Below are 14,372 nucleotides of genomic sequence, written 5' to 3'. Positions count from 1 at the left end.
CGGGACCACAACCCGACACATTTGAAGAAAAAAAACACATTCCCAGTTGACTTACAGACTAATTATTTACAATTGGAATTGACTAATTATTTACTTTAACAGGACCTCAAATGTAAAATTAAAATAATAAACGAAAATGCATCATAATTGCATATTTATTTTTTCCACATTCACAAAAATAGTTCTGAACGACCTCTATTTTTTTTGTTCTATTGTTTCGTTTCATACGTTTCGGTTCATTTATGAACACGCATTGTAATTTAACTTACATCTATGGACATACGATATTTGTCTATGAATGTCAACTGTCACCAGCACGCTGTCATGGGAGACAATAATGTAAATACGAATATGGAAATAAACGATAGTTTTCCCCCCAAAGATCCCGACGAATTTCTCCCTGGCTTTAAAAATGCCGGAGATTATGTACAGGTTAGTATTTGAGTAATTTTTATGATAAACTAGTTTTAAACAAGAATAAATTGATACTTTTTCGAATTGTTGATTATAACCTACAAGAAATCGCGTTTATTTCTATTTGTTTTTGTATTACTGTATTATTTTATAAATTTTTGAGATTATATTAATGTATGACAACCCTTTAATTATCTGTTTGTTATCGTGTTGTGTACCTTGTACACATTGCTTCTAATAACCATCAATATCTCTAAAAATATAATAAATATAAGGCTAAGATTTTAGATATTCCTCCATAACATATTAACGCATTGATTTAAAAAATAATATTAATAATAATCAGAATTTATCATGTACATCGGAGGTATTTTTTGAATATAGGAAACAAATTCGCGTATAAACAGCGCGTGAAGAGTGTACGGGAAGCGCGACACTATATTCGCATTCCACTCTTGTATACTTGCACTGTGCAAGCGTGAGGAGCTCAAAGCTCCATGTTCTCTGGCTAGCGGCAGTAGCTCTTGGGCTTCCGACAAAAATGGACCTATGCTTGTTCTGTGAGCGTTGCCAGATGATTGTTTAATGTTTTCATCTAATAAATCTAAATTATTATAATTTTTTACCTTATTTATAATTAATTAAGGGGATTAGCTATGAATGTCCGTATGTTTCCGATTTGAAATTGCTAATTTTTTATTTTGTAGTGACTACCCAACATCGGGATGCGCATTTTTATTTTAGCACCAGGGAATGGTTAAAGAACGTATATTTGTTTTTTTTTTGTATATATAGAATATATGGTATTCAACAAATATTTTCATGTATTTTTTTGAACTCCTAACTTTTCAAAACCATATAATTATTTCGATAAAAAACTTATTTTTTCAATATAAATACAGTGTGTTATAAGAAAAAAGTAAATTATTTAAAATGTTTCCTGGATTTAGATTAAATTAAGTTGCGACTTCTCGAATACTTGACTTTTTTTAAAATTCTTTTGTATTGACATGACAAACTCAAATACAAAAAAATATGAATAAAATATAAATATAAATACAAAAAAAGATCCCACAAAGGCATGGCCTGTGTGGGTAAAAAAAAAAAAAAACTAACTAACCATCACGCCGTTTCACCGCAGGGGTAGGCAGAGAGAATAGAGCGCCACACCACTCTGTCCTTGCAAACATTCTTCGCCTCTTCCACGTTCATGCATCTCCTCATACATACCCGCCGATTATTACGACTCCTAACCTGACCACTTTCAAGTATTTGGCATACCTGATCGTGCCGTGTTTTTCTCGGTCTTCCTCTGCTTTTTTTCCCACTAACATTCGCCTCATAAATTTGTTTTACCGTTCTTTCCTCACTCATTCGTTCTACATGTCCAAACCATTTCAACACACCTTTCTTAATTTTATCGATAATGCTTATCTCAGCTTTGCATTCCTTCCTTATTTCACTATTCAATTATACTATTATTGTGTGTAGGTATACAATATAATTTAGTTCATAGTAAAGGGTATAAGGGTGTAGGTATTATAAGTAGAACTAGAATAATAGTGTTAATATAAAATACAAAAAATACATGACCATCAGAAAAACAAAAATTATTATGACAATTTAAAAAAAAAAAAATTAAAAACATAAAAAAGAAGAAAAAGTTATCAAGCATGTACTACAAGAAAAAAGAGCTTAAATCTGTCTCTTCAATAAATAATCTAGGCAAAATTTTAAATCTACACAAACTTAGGTAATTAACATCTAATCTAATCTTTTACATTCCAGCACGGGTTCGGACTGCTCATGGCGGCGACGCGCTGGTCCAACACGCTCCCCGCCGCGCACACGCTGTTCGGGTACGACAACCCGACCTCGGGCTACCGGAAGGCCTGCGCGGCCCTGCGACACAATGCCGGAGAGGTCATGAAGACGGTCTTCACCAACGAGAAAGTGGAAAGGTTAATATATTTCTATTTACAACATTTTGAGTGTGTCCAATTACTTGTTAGTAATTGATTTGGCGTTTAATTTTACAACTCCGTAATTTATATTTTAAATATAAAAATCATTTTTTTATAAAATGAACTTTATAAAATTAATTAACTTTGTTTTCACCACTTTTTTTTATTAATACAATTTAACCTACCGGTTTTGACAATACCTTGTCATCATCAGGGTTTATTTTAAATCAAAAACATTTAAATACTCTCACCAAAAACTTCCACACACTCCATAAAAATAAATTTTTAGGATTTTAAGTTCATAAAATGTGCCACAAAGTATCTGCGGAAAACATTCAAGAAACAAATTCACCAGTTCGTCAAACTGGTAAAAGTACCCAATTTAATTTGCTTTGATTGTTGCTTCTTGCAGAATCATAGCATAAGGGCAAATGGCAGCTGTGATGCTTCTTTTAACATTCGCAATTGCTATTTCCATGTATCTCCCATGTAACATATATACACACACATATACACAATATAAAAACACAAGGTTAATAACGATTTATCATTTTTGTTGATATTTTTTGTTCCAGTAACAAAATTGGCAAAGATTTTGAGAATCTCCCCGATATCAACGACCTGATAGTAGACTCCATAAATGCAGACCTGGCCTTCATAGAAGGGGGATATCAGCCGGTGGAAACCCCCTTGGTGACCACTCCCAGACCCAACAAGTCGGTGACGAATCAACCCTCCTGGAATTCCTCTCCAATCGTCTGTTCCTTGCAGGTAAACAGGCTTATATGAAATCAGAGAATTAAAGAAAATATGAAACAAAATTGTATCCCCATTTTACTGTGAATCATTAATTTTTTTTTAAGGAATGAATAACAGAAAAGCGTCTATTTTTGATGCTTGTCTGCAGGTAGGATAGTAAGGATAGAGAAGGTGAATGTGAAAAATACACCACAAACACCCAGACCAAATGAAAATAAATGTTTCTTGAATTCATTTTGCAATTGGCGGGAATCGAACCCGCGACGCCAGTTTCGCAGTCGAGCGTCGACCCAACTACGCCACGGCGTCTGTCACATTTAAAATCTATCAATGCCGATCTGAAATCAAGGATGTATAAACATAAACATGCATACATTCATAGATAGATTGAATAATCGTTTGTGTTTCTCTACAGCTGGGAAAAACCAAAATGCTGGCGGCCAAAAATGTGGAGAGACCGCAAGTGTCTTTCAAAGACAAAGTAGACAACTCTACAAAGACGCTGTGGGAGCCGCGGATCAAAGACAAACCGAATAATATGAAGCCCCTGGCTGTTATGCCGCTGTATAATGACAATGGAGAAATTTACGAGTGAGTGAATGACACCCAATTCATTAGGGAAACACCCAAGTTATGTCTTAGTTGATTCTGATACAATGACAAAAAAAACTCTCCATGTGTATGTATTTATATTTTCAGCCGTAAATATTGTTTGTTTAAGGCTTTAATATGTATAATATTGATTAAATATGTGTAAAAAAAATTGTTAATGATATTATAAGTATGATTGTAAAATATTGATCCTGCGATGTTGATTCTCAGCTATCAATCCAGCTCTTTGGTGGTCTGCCCGGAACTTGTATACCTTGGGGCAGTGCAGTGCAATGTGGGGGAGTCTGGATGGTTTCATTCTCCTCACACGCGCATACCATTGTCTCCTTCGTTGTCTTCCCCGCCTAACGACATCTTGCATATTTCTCTTATCCTGGTGTTCCTTATTCTATCTCGTAGACTCTTGCCAGATATGTTCCTTAGAGTCATTATAAGTTTCATCCAGACATTATTTATTTATTTATTGAATGGCTAATGCCTTTAACATAATACATATATACAGTATCTAATATAAAAATATACTTATGAATACACTAATAGAGAAACAAAAAGTCTTAAACATAAAAATAATAATAAAATAACACTGGTAAATACACGTCTCCTTCACACACTATCAGCGAGCAGCGAGAGAGAGTGAAACACAACATTTAAATTTATCCATTATAACATGGAGAAGAATTGCTGAGAAAGTACAGACTTCAAGGTGGATAACAATATATTAAATAAATCTATACTTTCAAAAGCATTGGCTAACATGTGAAGCCGCGTAATCGGAGAGAACATGGCATAGTTTGCATTATGTAAAAATACTGCGAATATAGATTTTTGCCCAGTACCTCTTCGACGCACACTAAGCTTTATTTGATTACAAGTACTATTGTAAGATATTTTTCGATGACTCAAGTGTCCCGGATAATTTGCTCTCCGGTCGACCTGACCCCGGAAAATCTAGAGTGTACTGTAGTTTCATAAATAGTGGCTTTTAACAAATTTTCAGCTACACCCATCCCTACGAGGTAGAGCTGGAAGCCTTCACGCCCCCCGCGCAGTGGTTGTCACCCAGCTTGGGCCGCTTGAAGCTGAAGAAGCTGGAAGACACTCCGCTCACGATGGTCAGCACGCCGGAGGAACTCGCCAAATTGCTGAAACACCTCAAAACCGTCAAAGAAATAGCTGTCGACTTGGAGCACCATTCCTATAGAACATATCAAGGTAAAGCCTGTTTTTTTTTTTGAAAGGAGTTGCATGGTAAATATTAAGTTAAAAAAATACCGCTTTTGCTGGGATATAGTACATTTTCTGGGCATTCCGAAAACATGCACAACTGTAAATTGACGATTTTTGATATATGGCGTTGAAAAGAGTTAGCGATTTGAAACATATTATATTATTTAATCTTTTTTAGGCATCACCATATTGACCATTATTTAATATTATAAACCATATTGACCATTATTCAATATTTTTTTAGGCATCACCTGTCTTTTGCAAATCAGCACAGAGGAAGGAGGCGATTTTCTCGTGGATACATTGACTCTTCGCGAGCATTTGCACCAGTTGAACGAGACGTTTACAAACCCCAAAATACTCAAGGTATTTTTTATATACGTTTCTACACTAAATATGCACTCTATGTATTGTCCGCCTCCGTAGAGTAACGGTCAGCACGCTCAGCTTCCGTTCGAGAGATCCCGGGTTCGATTCTCAGGGGGTTTTCACTTGTGAAAACTGATTTTTAAGCCGGCCTATGATATATCGTACCCCTGTATATCCAGACTCCCATATTCTTCTTTATCTTTTATTTTTTTGACATCTCAATATAGATAAAGAAGAAAATGGATATCTAAGCATTTACGGGGCTCACGACCGTCATTGATTGGTTGTGATCACTTTACACACGTGTAACATTCATCCAGGGGGAGGTCAAATAAATAAATGTGATTTTTTCACTCTAATATTTATTCAATATTACCTTGGTCTGGTACCTGAAGCGGAGGGCTGATCACCTTTCCTTCATGTATTAATGATCAAGATAACACTGTGTTTATATGATGCAGTGCCCTATGCACCATTGGGGTACGGATAAGGGTTTGAAGAAGAAGTATGTATGTGACGGGATCGAATCCTGCCAGTAGAGAAGGAACGATTGGGGGATGTAATTTTTTTAAATGACTGAATATTCACATTCTCAAAGTTGAGAGCAAAACCATGATTGATCAAATTCTGTTGTGATAAGTTTCAAATACCACCTGTCGATGTTTTAGAGCAGATTTTTTTTAAAGATATATTTGCAGTAATTCCTTTACTGTCCAAGCGGCTAGACTCTGGAATGAACTACCTCTACACGTAAAAAATGCACCTTCTATTTTAACCTTCAAAAAACGCCTGAAACATCATTATCTTACCTTAGAACCCTAACTGTCCATCTCCTCCTCCCCTGAACCCTCCTCTCTTCCTTAAACTTGCTACCTGATTCTACCTATTTATCATTAGAATCCTAACTGTCCATCAAAACCTCCTCCCTTAGTTTTTCTTCTACCTCCTTCCCTAAACTCCCTTTTTCCTTTGATCATCTTTTGTAATTTATGTTTTTTTAAATCTTAATTTCTTATTTATGTTTTTTTAAATGCTCAAGTACTATCTACCCTCATATATCGATTGCAAATAGCTTTATATGATATCAAACGTTTTGATCAATATCACTGGTCTGTTTTTGGTTGGTTGGAAGATATTGCTTTCTAGCAATAAGCCCGCCAATGTACTTATTTATTTTCTGTACATGAAGTTTAAATAAATAAATAAATAAATTTGGTCGTGGCATAAAACTGACTTGTCTACAAATGTCTTAGGTGTTTCACGGTGCCGATATGGACATAATATGGCTGCAGCGAGACTTGGGCGTTTACGTGGTCGGGATGTTCGACACGCACCAGGCGGCCATCTTGTTGGAGCTGTCCAAGCTCTCTTTGCAAGCTCTTACCACCAAATATTGTAAGATCTTCCTCGAAAAGAAGTAAGTGTACCGGATATTTTCTTTTTCTCTAGCTAGGACTATCTGTTATTCTCCGGTCCGCTCCTGGGAGGTGGAAGACCAGCTATCTCTCCATCGTTTGGGTGGCCTTCCTTAGGGTCTGCTACCTCTTAAGGCGAAGACTGACCGGAACATTTAGTCGTAACAAAACATCGTAACATCGCTCGCGGCGAGCATGTTACGTTATGACATTACGGCATTGCTGACTGACCGCGATCAGTGCTCGCTAGTGGCCTTGTGCTCAGTGTCGCCATATGTCACACCAAAAAATCTGAAAATCTGAATCAATAACCCAAAATCTGTATGAATCTTCGCAACATTGCATTCGTACTGTAGTTAAAATGTCGGACGACGAAGGCGTGATTCTTGGTTCTGTGATTTTAATAAATTACTGCTTACTCCAAACGAAGAAAAAAAAATATATATTGCCAATCCCCACAAATTCCCCGCAGTTTGGGGAATTTCCCACAGATTGGCAACCCTGTACTAACCTAAAATTGTATCCGACTTCGGATGGAGCATTCGGAAGGAGCGGCGAGCAGCTCGGCTCGGTGTACTGACTGCCTGAATGCTCGCATCGTAAAATGTTACGTTACGACAAAATGCTCCGGTCAGTCTCCGCCTTTATGCTGCTGTCTGCTGCTACTATATTCTCACCATTCAATCTGAACTTGCTTTTGCCACATGATCTCTCCAGAAACATCTTACTCTGCCCCATCGCACAACATCTTCGACATCGCAGATTCTTCTCATTTCAGATATTCAATTTTATTTATTTATTTATTTTTATTTCATCATACACTTAATAACGTATAATGTAACTGGCTACCGTACCCGTCACACGTCACAATCTTTATTCAGAGTACATGTCCTTCCAACTAATTATGCGCGGAGTTCACCTTGTTTTGTATGGCTAGTGAGTACAACTCATGTTTTAGCCAAGTTGACATTTTCAACTACATTCCATTCATAGTTGTCATTAGGAGTTGATGTATTTGCTACGCAATGCAAAATGAAAACAACATTTAGGAGTTTTTAAATCATATTTTCATATGGGTACGGAGTGCGTGGAAGTTTTTGGTAAGGGAAGGGTAATTAACTATGAGTATTTTAATGTTTTAGAATTTAGTACATAAACCCTGATGGTGACAAGGTTCTTGTCGAAACCGGTTGGATAAAGTGTACCAATAAAAAAGTGGTCAAAACAAAGTTGTTTTATTTTATAAAGTTTACATAAATTTCAAATTGTTTTCAAATGAAATTTGAAATTTTAAGTTGAAAATTATATTTTAAGGCGTTTCCCAAAATGTTTCAGGTATGATGCGAGTTCACAGGTTTTTACTATTTTTCAATCATTTTTCAGATACCAAATGGCGGATTGGCGGATCCGGCCTCTCCCCCAGGAGCTGTGCGAGTACGCGCGCAGCGACACGCACAGCCTGCTGTACATCTGGAGGGCCATGCGGGAGGAGCTGCTCAAGGCCCCCGCCCCCAACCTGCTCGAGACAGCCTTCTCCAAGAGTGCCACCATCTGCTTGAAGGTTAGCTCTCAGCTTAGTGAAGTATCTCTCTCTCTGCGCACTGAAAGCTGTTCCACCGCATACCCAGATCTGATACAGAAGCATCTAGGCTTCCTGACAGATCTGCTCTTGCTAAGCAATTTTTTTAAAACTAATTGCGAAATATATTGAAAATGTGAAACAATATAAAATTGTATCCCGATTTTACTGTGAATTTACATTTAAAAGCTTTTGATATACCTGTCACTGCCAATCTAAATAAATACAAGATTGTAAGTCCATCACCAAATTTTCTAGAAGTACCCCAGTGTATAAGCTATACATATAGATGATATGCGATGTATCAGCTATACATATAGATGAAAGCAATGTATCAACTATACATATAGATGGTACATGATATATCAGCCATACATACAGATGTGACGCGATGTATAGATGATATGCGATGATACCAGCTGACATTTGTACAATTGCAGACATACCAGAAGCCGGTCATCCATGAGGACAGCTACATGGGCCTGTACCTCAAGTGCCGCAAGCACCTGAACGTCAAGCAGCTGGCCGCCTTCAAGGCGCTCTACCAGTGGAGGGACGGTGTCGCCAGGCTGGAAGACGAAAGCATCGGGTAGGTCTACGCTGTCTCCGCGCGGAGTGTGGCAACACCTCGAGCTTGCAGCTAGCCAAGCCCCAAACCTTACTATACTAAAACTTATAACTATATAATTATTGACTTTGGGCTGGGCTATAGTCAGTAAAACATTGATCAATGTCAAATAGTTCTTTAATGCAAATATCTCCTAAAAGCTTATGTAGGTAGGAAAGAAAAAAATGATAACGGCAAGGTGTGGATACTTCATTGCAGTTTTTAAACCAATTAGATTTTTTTTTTGGACAAACCCGTTGTTTCTTTATTAGGTCTGCTGTCCAACCTTAAAACACAGTAAGGGACAATTTTTTTTGAATTTTTGGACTAAGTAGATTCTACTTAGTCCAATAATGCAAAAAAATAGTCCTTTACTGTGTTTTGAGTTTGGACAGCCGAGGTATCTACCCAACTGCGTCCATAGATACTTGTTTTCATTGTTTTGTTGAGATTTTGAGCTCTTGGCATTTAGAATTTTTGTATTTCGAGCCTTTGGTGTATTGAGCTGTAGGCTTTTCAAGCTGTTGGCATTTTGAGCCCTTGATATTTTGAGCTGATAGCATTTTGAGCCATAGACAAATTGAGCTGATGGCATTTCGAACTGTTGGCATTTTGAACTGTTGGCATTTTGAGCTGATGGCATTTCGACCCATTAGTATTTAGAGCTGTTGGTATTTTGAGCCATTGGTATTTAGAGCTGCTGGCATTTCCAGCTGTAAGCAATTTGAGACATTGGCATTCGAGCCGTTGGAATAGGGACCTGTTGGCATTTCAGATTGGTTGAAATTATAAGCCATTTAATTAATTTGAACGTTCCCTTTCCAGGTATGTCCTCCCCAGCCACATGCTGCTGCAGATAGCGGAGACCCTCCCGAGAGAGATGCAGGGCCTGCTGGCGTGCTGCAACCCGGTACCGCCCCTCCTCAAGAGACACCTCCTCGTCGTCCATCAAATGGTTTTACGTGTAAGTTATTCAGTTCGGTGACGAAAATCGGCGTTTATTATAGTTAAAAAAATACATATTCAGTGTGCAATAGTAAAAAAGAAACACTTACCTAGTAATATTAAAATTATAAGCAAACATTTTGAGTGTCTCCAAATACTTTTTCACAAATCTGGGCTTCTCCACTTGATGAATTAAAACCATGGTTAACTTTTTGGTACTTTTTTGGTACAAAACTTGATTTTTCAGTAGATCGTTTTTAAAGTTTGAAAATATAATAAAACCTATTAAAAATAAATATCAAGCCACTTATGAAACTTTTTACTGTGCAATAGATCTTTTTAGGTAAAACCTGACTGTTTTTTCTTCATTTGAAAAATATTAAATAAATTTAAAAAATATTTAAACAACACCTTTTCTTCAAAATGCAAAAACAACACTTTCCACCCTATAGTGGGTAAATATTAAGTTAAAAACATGCCGCTTTTGCTGGGGTATAGTACATTTTCTGGGCATTTCGAAAACATGCGCAAGTAAAAATTTATGATTTTTGATATATGACGTTGTTGATAGGAGTGAGCGATATAACAGTCTCCGTATCATTCATTGTTTATTTTGTGTATTACCACTTAAAGACTCTACCGGTTTCGAAATAACCATTCCGTCATCATTCACTTTGCGTAACACATTATTGTCGGGCGGTTTTGTCCATCAACCTTGATGCTTACTTGTGATTAGTTTACTGACGGTCGGGCGGCAGACTGTCCGAGTATAATTAGGATCGTGGTTGACGAAAAAACTGCCCGACAACAATGTGTTGAACATAAAGGTGGAGACTGACCAGTCATTTCGTCATAACGTAACACATTACGATGCGAGCATTCGTATAGTCCAAGGGCTCCCAATCTTTTTCAGCCCGCGGCGCACTTACAAGCTTAGTATTTTCTCACGGCGCCCTGCATTAGTAAGCTATTTGAAATATATATAGTGACTATATATAGGGTCTTTCAATAAAGACTTTCAAACTTTCACAGTTAATAGCGACCATATTGTTTATGCTACATCTCTGACGCACACTTTGTTTTATTAAAATTTAAAGATAGAAATCACTTAATGAATGATCCTGTATATATTATAGTCGAAAGAAATAAGCACCTACAATAATAGTAGTTGATAGACACAAAAATTAAAACATCCACACAATGAAATTGTTTTTTGTTATATTTGAATTGAAACGGAGAACAACAAAAAAGAAAATATTTGTGGTTTCGGATGATGATAAAGGATCGACTCACGGCGCCCCTCTTTACTTTCTACGGCGCACCAAGGCACCGCTGCGCACACTTTGGGAACCCCTGGTATAGTCAGCACAGCGAGCTGAGCTCGTTCCGAGTACTCCATCCGATGTGCGGATGCTCGCCACAAATATTTTTATTTATGTTTTTCAATTGTTTTGTTTCTGATATTGTAGGCGCGGGAACAGGTAGCTGCTCCGGACACGGAGAAAAAGACCATCGTGGTGTCCATGCCACCTCCCACTCCGGACATACTCAAGTTTGTGCACGACAAACCAGACGAAAATAGGTAACACAGCCAACTAACATCGCTTACTAACTTACTGCTTACTTCAGCCTTCTTCTTGTGTCCGAAATTTTATCAAAAATGATTTTACATTACGTTATTTTGTTAGTTATTTAAAAATAACGGTTTATCTCTGAACTGATATTAACAAGTTATTTCATAATAACGGTTTATTTCTTTATTGATATTTATAAAGTATGTACTTATTATTAGTATCTAAATATAACTAGAATTATGTTTAGAGCTTGCGTTCAAAGCAATTTTCAACCAAATGTTTTTTTAATGTTCAATATTTTATGAAGTGGTCAATATATATTTTGTCCGCCTCCATAGTGTAGTGGTTAGCGCTCTCGGCTACCACGCTGGAGGTCCGGGTTCGATTCCCAAGAGGGTCAAAATAAATATCGGTGATTTTTCAGTCTAACATTTATTTAATATGACCCTGGACTGGTACCCGAAGCGGAAGGCTGATCACCTTTCCTTCATGTATTTAACGATCAGATAACAGTGCTTCCATACAATGCAGTGCCCTATACACCACTGGGTGCGGATAAGGGTTAGTAGTAGTAGTACTTATTATATTGTCTGTTTCAGAGAGGGGTTGCCAGTATATTTGAACGGAGGCGGAGTTATAAAGAGGCAGAAAAAAAAGCATAATAGGAAACCTTGGTCACTTGAGGCACCTCCCGTTACTTCCAAGGTACGTTACCTTACATTTTCTTGCTGTTTTTTTTAAAAAATGGTTTCTACTTTATATTTGTATTTTTTTTACAGGACATGGAATTATGCAATGTAAAAATCCGGTTTGTACCCCCATACCAGAGATGTCTTATGGTCAAAGATTATAAGGTAGGAATTTTTCATTCAATACAGAATAGTAGACTATTTTAACTACAACATTTTCAGTGTGTCCAAATACTTGTAAATGCCCAGACTTCCATATTATAATTTAAGTTTTACTTAGTAAATACCACTTTTTCTTAAAATCTATTGTGACGTGTGTTTTGATGCATTGCTAAAGTGACCATACGTCCCGTTTTGACCGTCCCGCTTTTAAACAACCTGAACAACATAATTTTTTCATATTTCTACTATCCATTCCTCTTTTTTCTTTATCAACATTCCTTTTCTTTTTCTTAATATGTACATAAAAACTATGAAAAATACGTGTTTTCTTGAATATACATACTATTACATAAAAATTGGTAAATGTCCTATTTTGAGGACAAAAATAAATGGTCACATTATGCATTCCGCATCATTTTCACCAAATGAAATATGTAGTGGTATCTACTAATTAAAACTTAAATTAAAAATGGATAGATTTTTATCATAAAGTGGCTGCCGAATCGATTTATGAAATTCTATATTTTACTTGACCACATATAACTTTTAATTCTATTTTTTTTTTTACAGCAATCAACAAGATGAGGACTATGAAAACTTCTTTGACGAGTGAAAAGACGTATTGAACATACACAAAAATATAAGAAAAAAATAAAATAAAATACAAAAATTTATTAAAAGAATTTATTTTAGTAAATTTTAAAATATTTATTTATTGCTAAAATATCACTGGTTATACATTTCGCTCACTCCTTTCAAGAACGTCATAAATCAAAAAACATTTTTTTTCAGGAGAACGTTTTTAAAGTATAAAAATATAATACAATGTATTAAAAATAAATATCAAGCCACTTATTGAACTTTTTAATGTTCATCATATCTTTTTAGGTAAAACCTGAAGGTTTTTTCTCCATTTGAAAAATATTTAGTATATTTAAAAAAATAATTAATCAATCCCTTTTCTTTAAAATGCAAAAACAACACATTCTGCCCTGTAGCGGGTAAATATTAAGTTAAAAATATGCCGCTTTTGCTGGGATATAGTACATTTTCTGGGCATTCCAAAAACATGAACAACTTAAAATTGTCGATTTTTGATTTATGACGTTCTTGAAAGGAGTGAGCGATTTCTGTTATTTAACATGTTAAACACCATGGGGGGCTCCGGTGACCTCAATGAAGAAAACTAACTAACCATCACGCCGCTTCACCGCAGGGGTAGGCAGAGAGAATAGAACGCCACATCACTCTGTCTTTGCAAACATTCTTTGTCTCTTCCACGTTCATACATCTCCTCATACATACCCGCCGATTGTTACGACTCCTAACCTGACCACTTTCAAGTATTTGGCATACCTGATCGTGCCATGTTTTTCTCGGTCTTCCTCTGCTCCTTTTCCCAATTACATTCGCCTCTTAAATTTGTTTAACCCTTCTTTCCTCACTCATTCATTCTGCATGTCCAAACCATCTCAACACACCTTTCTTAATTTTATCGATAATGCTTGTCTCAGCTCTGCATTCCTTCCTTATTTTACTATTCGAACATCTATCATACATCGTTTTGTCGCAAACTCTTCTGAGAGATCGCATTTCGACTGCATTCAGTCTACTTTCATCCTTCTTTTGCCAACTCCATGTTTCACTTCCGTACACTAGGATTGAAACCAGGACTCCGTTGTGTACTGCCAGTTTAGCTTTCCTATATTTAAAATGCCTCGACTATGGCATAGTTCAAGTTGTTAGAGCGCCGCAACAATAATAAATTAATTCTAGTACAAAATTATAAATATACACTTCTTATTCTAATAGTAATTTTTCTTTTAATAATGACAAAATATATCAAATTAAAAATATTGAGCATTTCATTACTTATACATAAATAAAATAATAATAACCATATCCGCTCCCTAGGTGGAGCATATGGAGTCCACAAACTGCCTCCAGACTTTTCTGTCGGCTGCCAGCTCCCTTGCATCCTCCCAAGTCAGATCCGCGTCCCGAAGTTCTGACGAGAACTGCCGACGAATTGTCAGCAGTGGTCGTCCTGGGCGGC

The 14,372-nt window shown here is 36.5% G+C and overlaps 1 protein-coding gene across 1 annotated transcript; it reads left to right on the top strand.

Annotated features, from left to right (window-relative positions):
* The first annotated feature begins 303 nt into the window (after positions 1–303).
* Rrp6 (exosome component Rrp6) lies at positions 304–13,013 on the top strand. Its single transcript, XM_088274082.1, has 14 exons — positions 304–432; positions 2,203–2,375; positions 2,954–3,149; positions 3,553–3,728; positions 4,747–4,961; positions 5,221–5,342; positions 6,599–6,762; positions 8,144–8,321; positions 8,780–8,928; positions 9,772–9,910; positions 11,361–11,473; positions 12,065–12,170; positions 12,245–12,319; positions 12,887–13,013. The coding sequence occupies exons 1-14, from the start codon at positions 325–327 to the stop codon at positions 12,899–12,901; spliced, it is 1,929 nt and encodes a 642-aa protein (XP_088130208.1). The 5' UTR covers positions 304–324; the 3' UTR covers positions 12,902–13,013.
* The last annotated feature ends 1,359 nt before the right edge of the window (positions 13,014–14,372 follow it).

The sequence above is a fragment of the Brachycentrus maculatus genome, unplaced genomic scaffold (assembly GCF_059751285.1).
Source record: "Brachycentrus maculatus isolate JH-2025_06_01 unplaced genomic scaffold, ASM5975128v1 h1tg000633l, whole genome shotgun sequence".
Classification (NCBI taxonomy): Eukaryota; Metazoa; Arthropoda; class Insecta; order Trichoptera; family Brachycentridae; genus Brachycentrus; species Brachycentrus maculatus.
The sequence above is the reverse complement of the archived record's forward strand: the minus strand, read 5'-3'. Positions and strand labels throughout refer to the sequence as shown.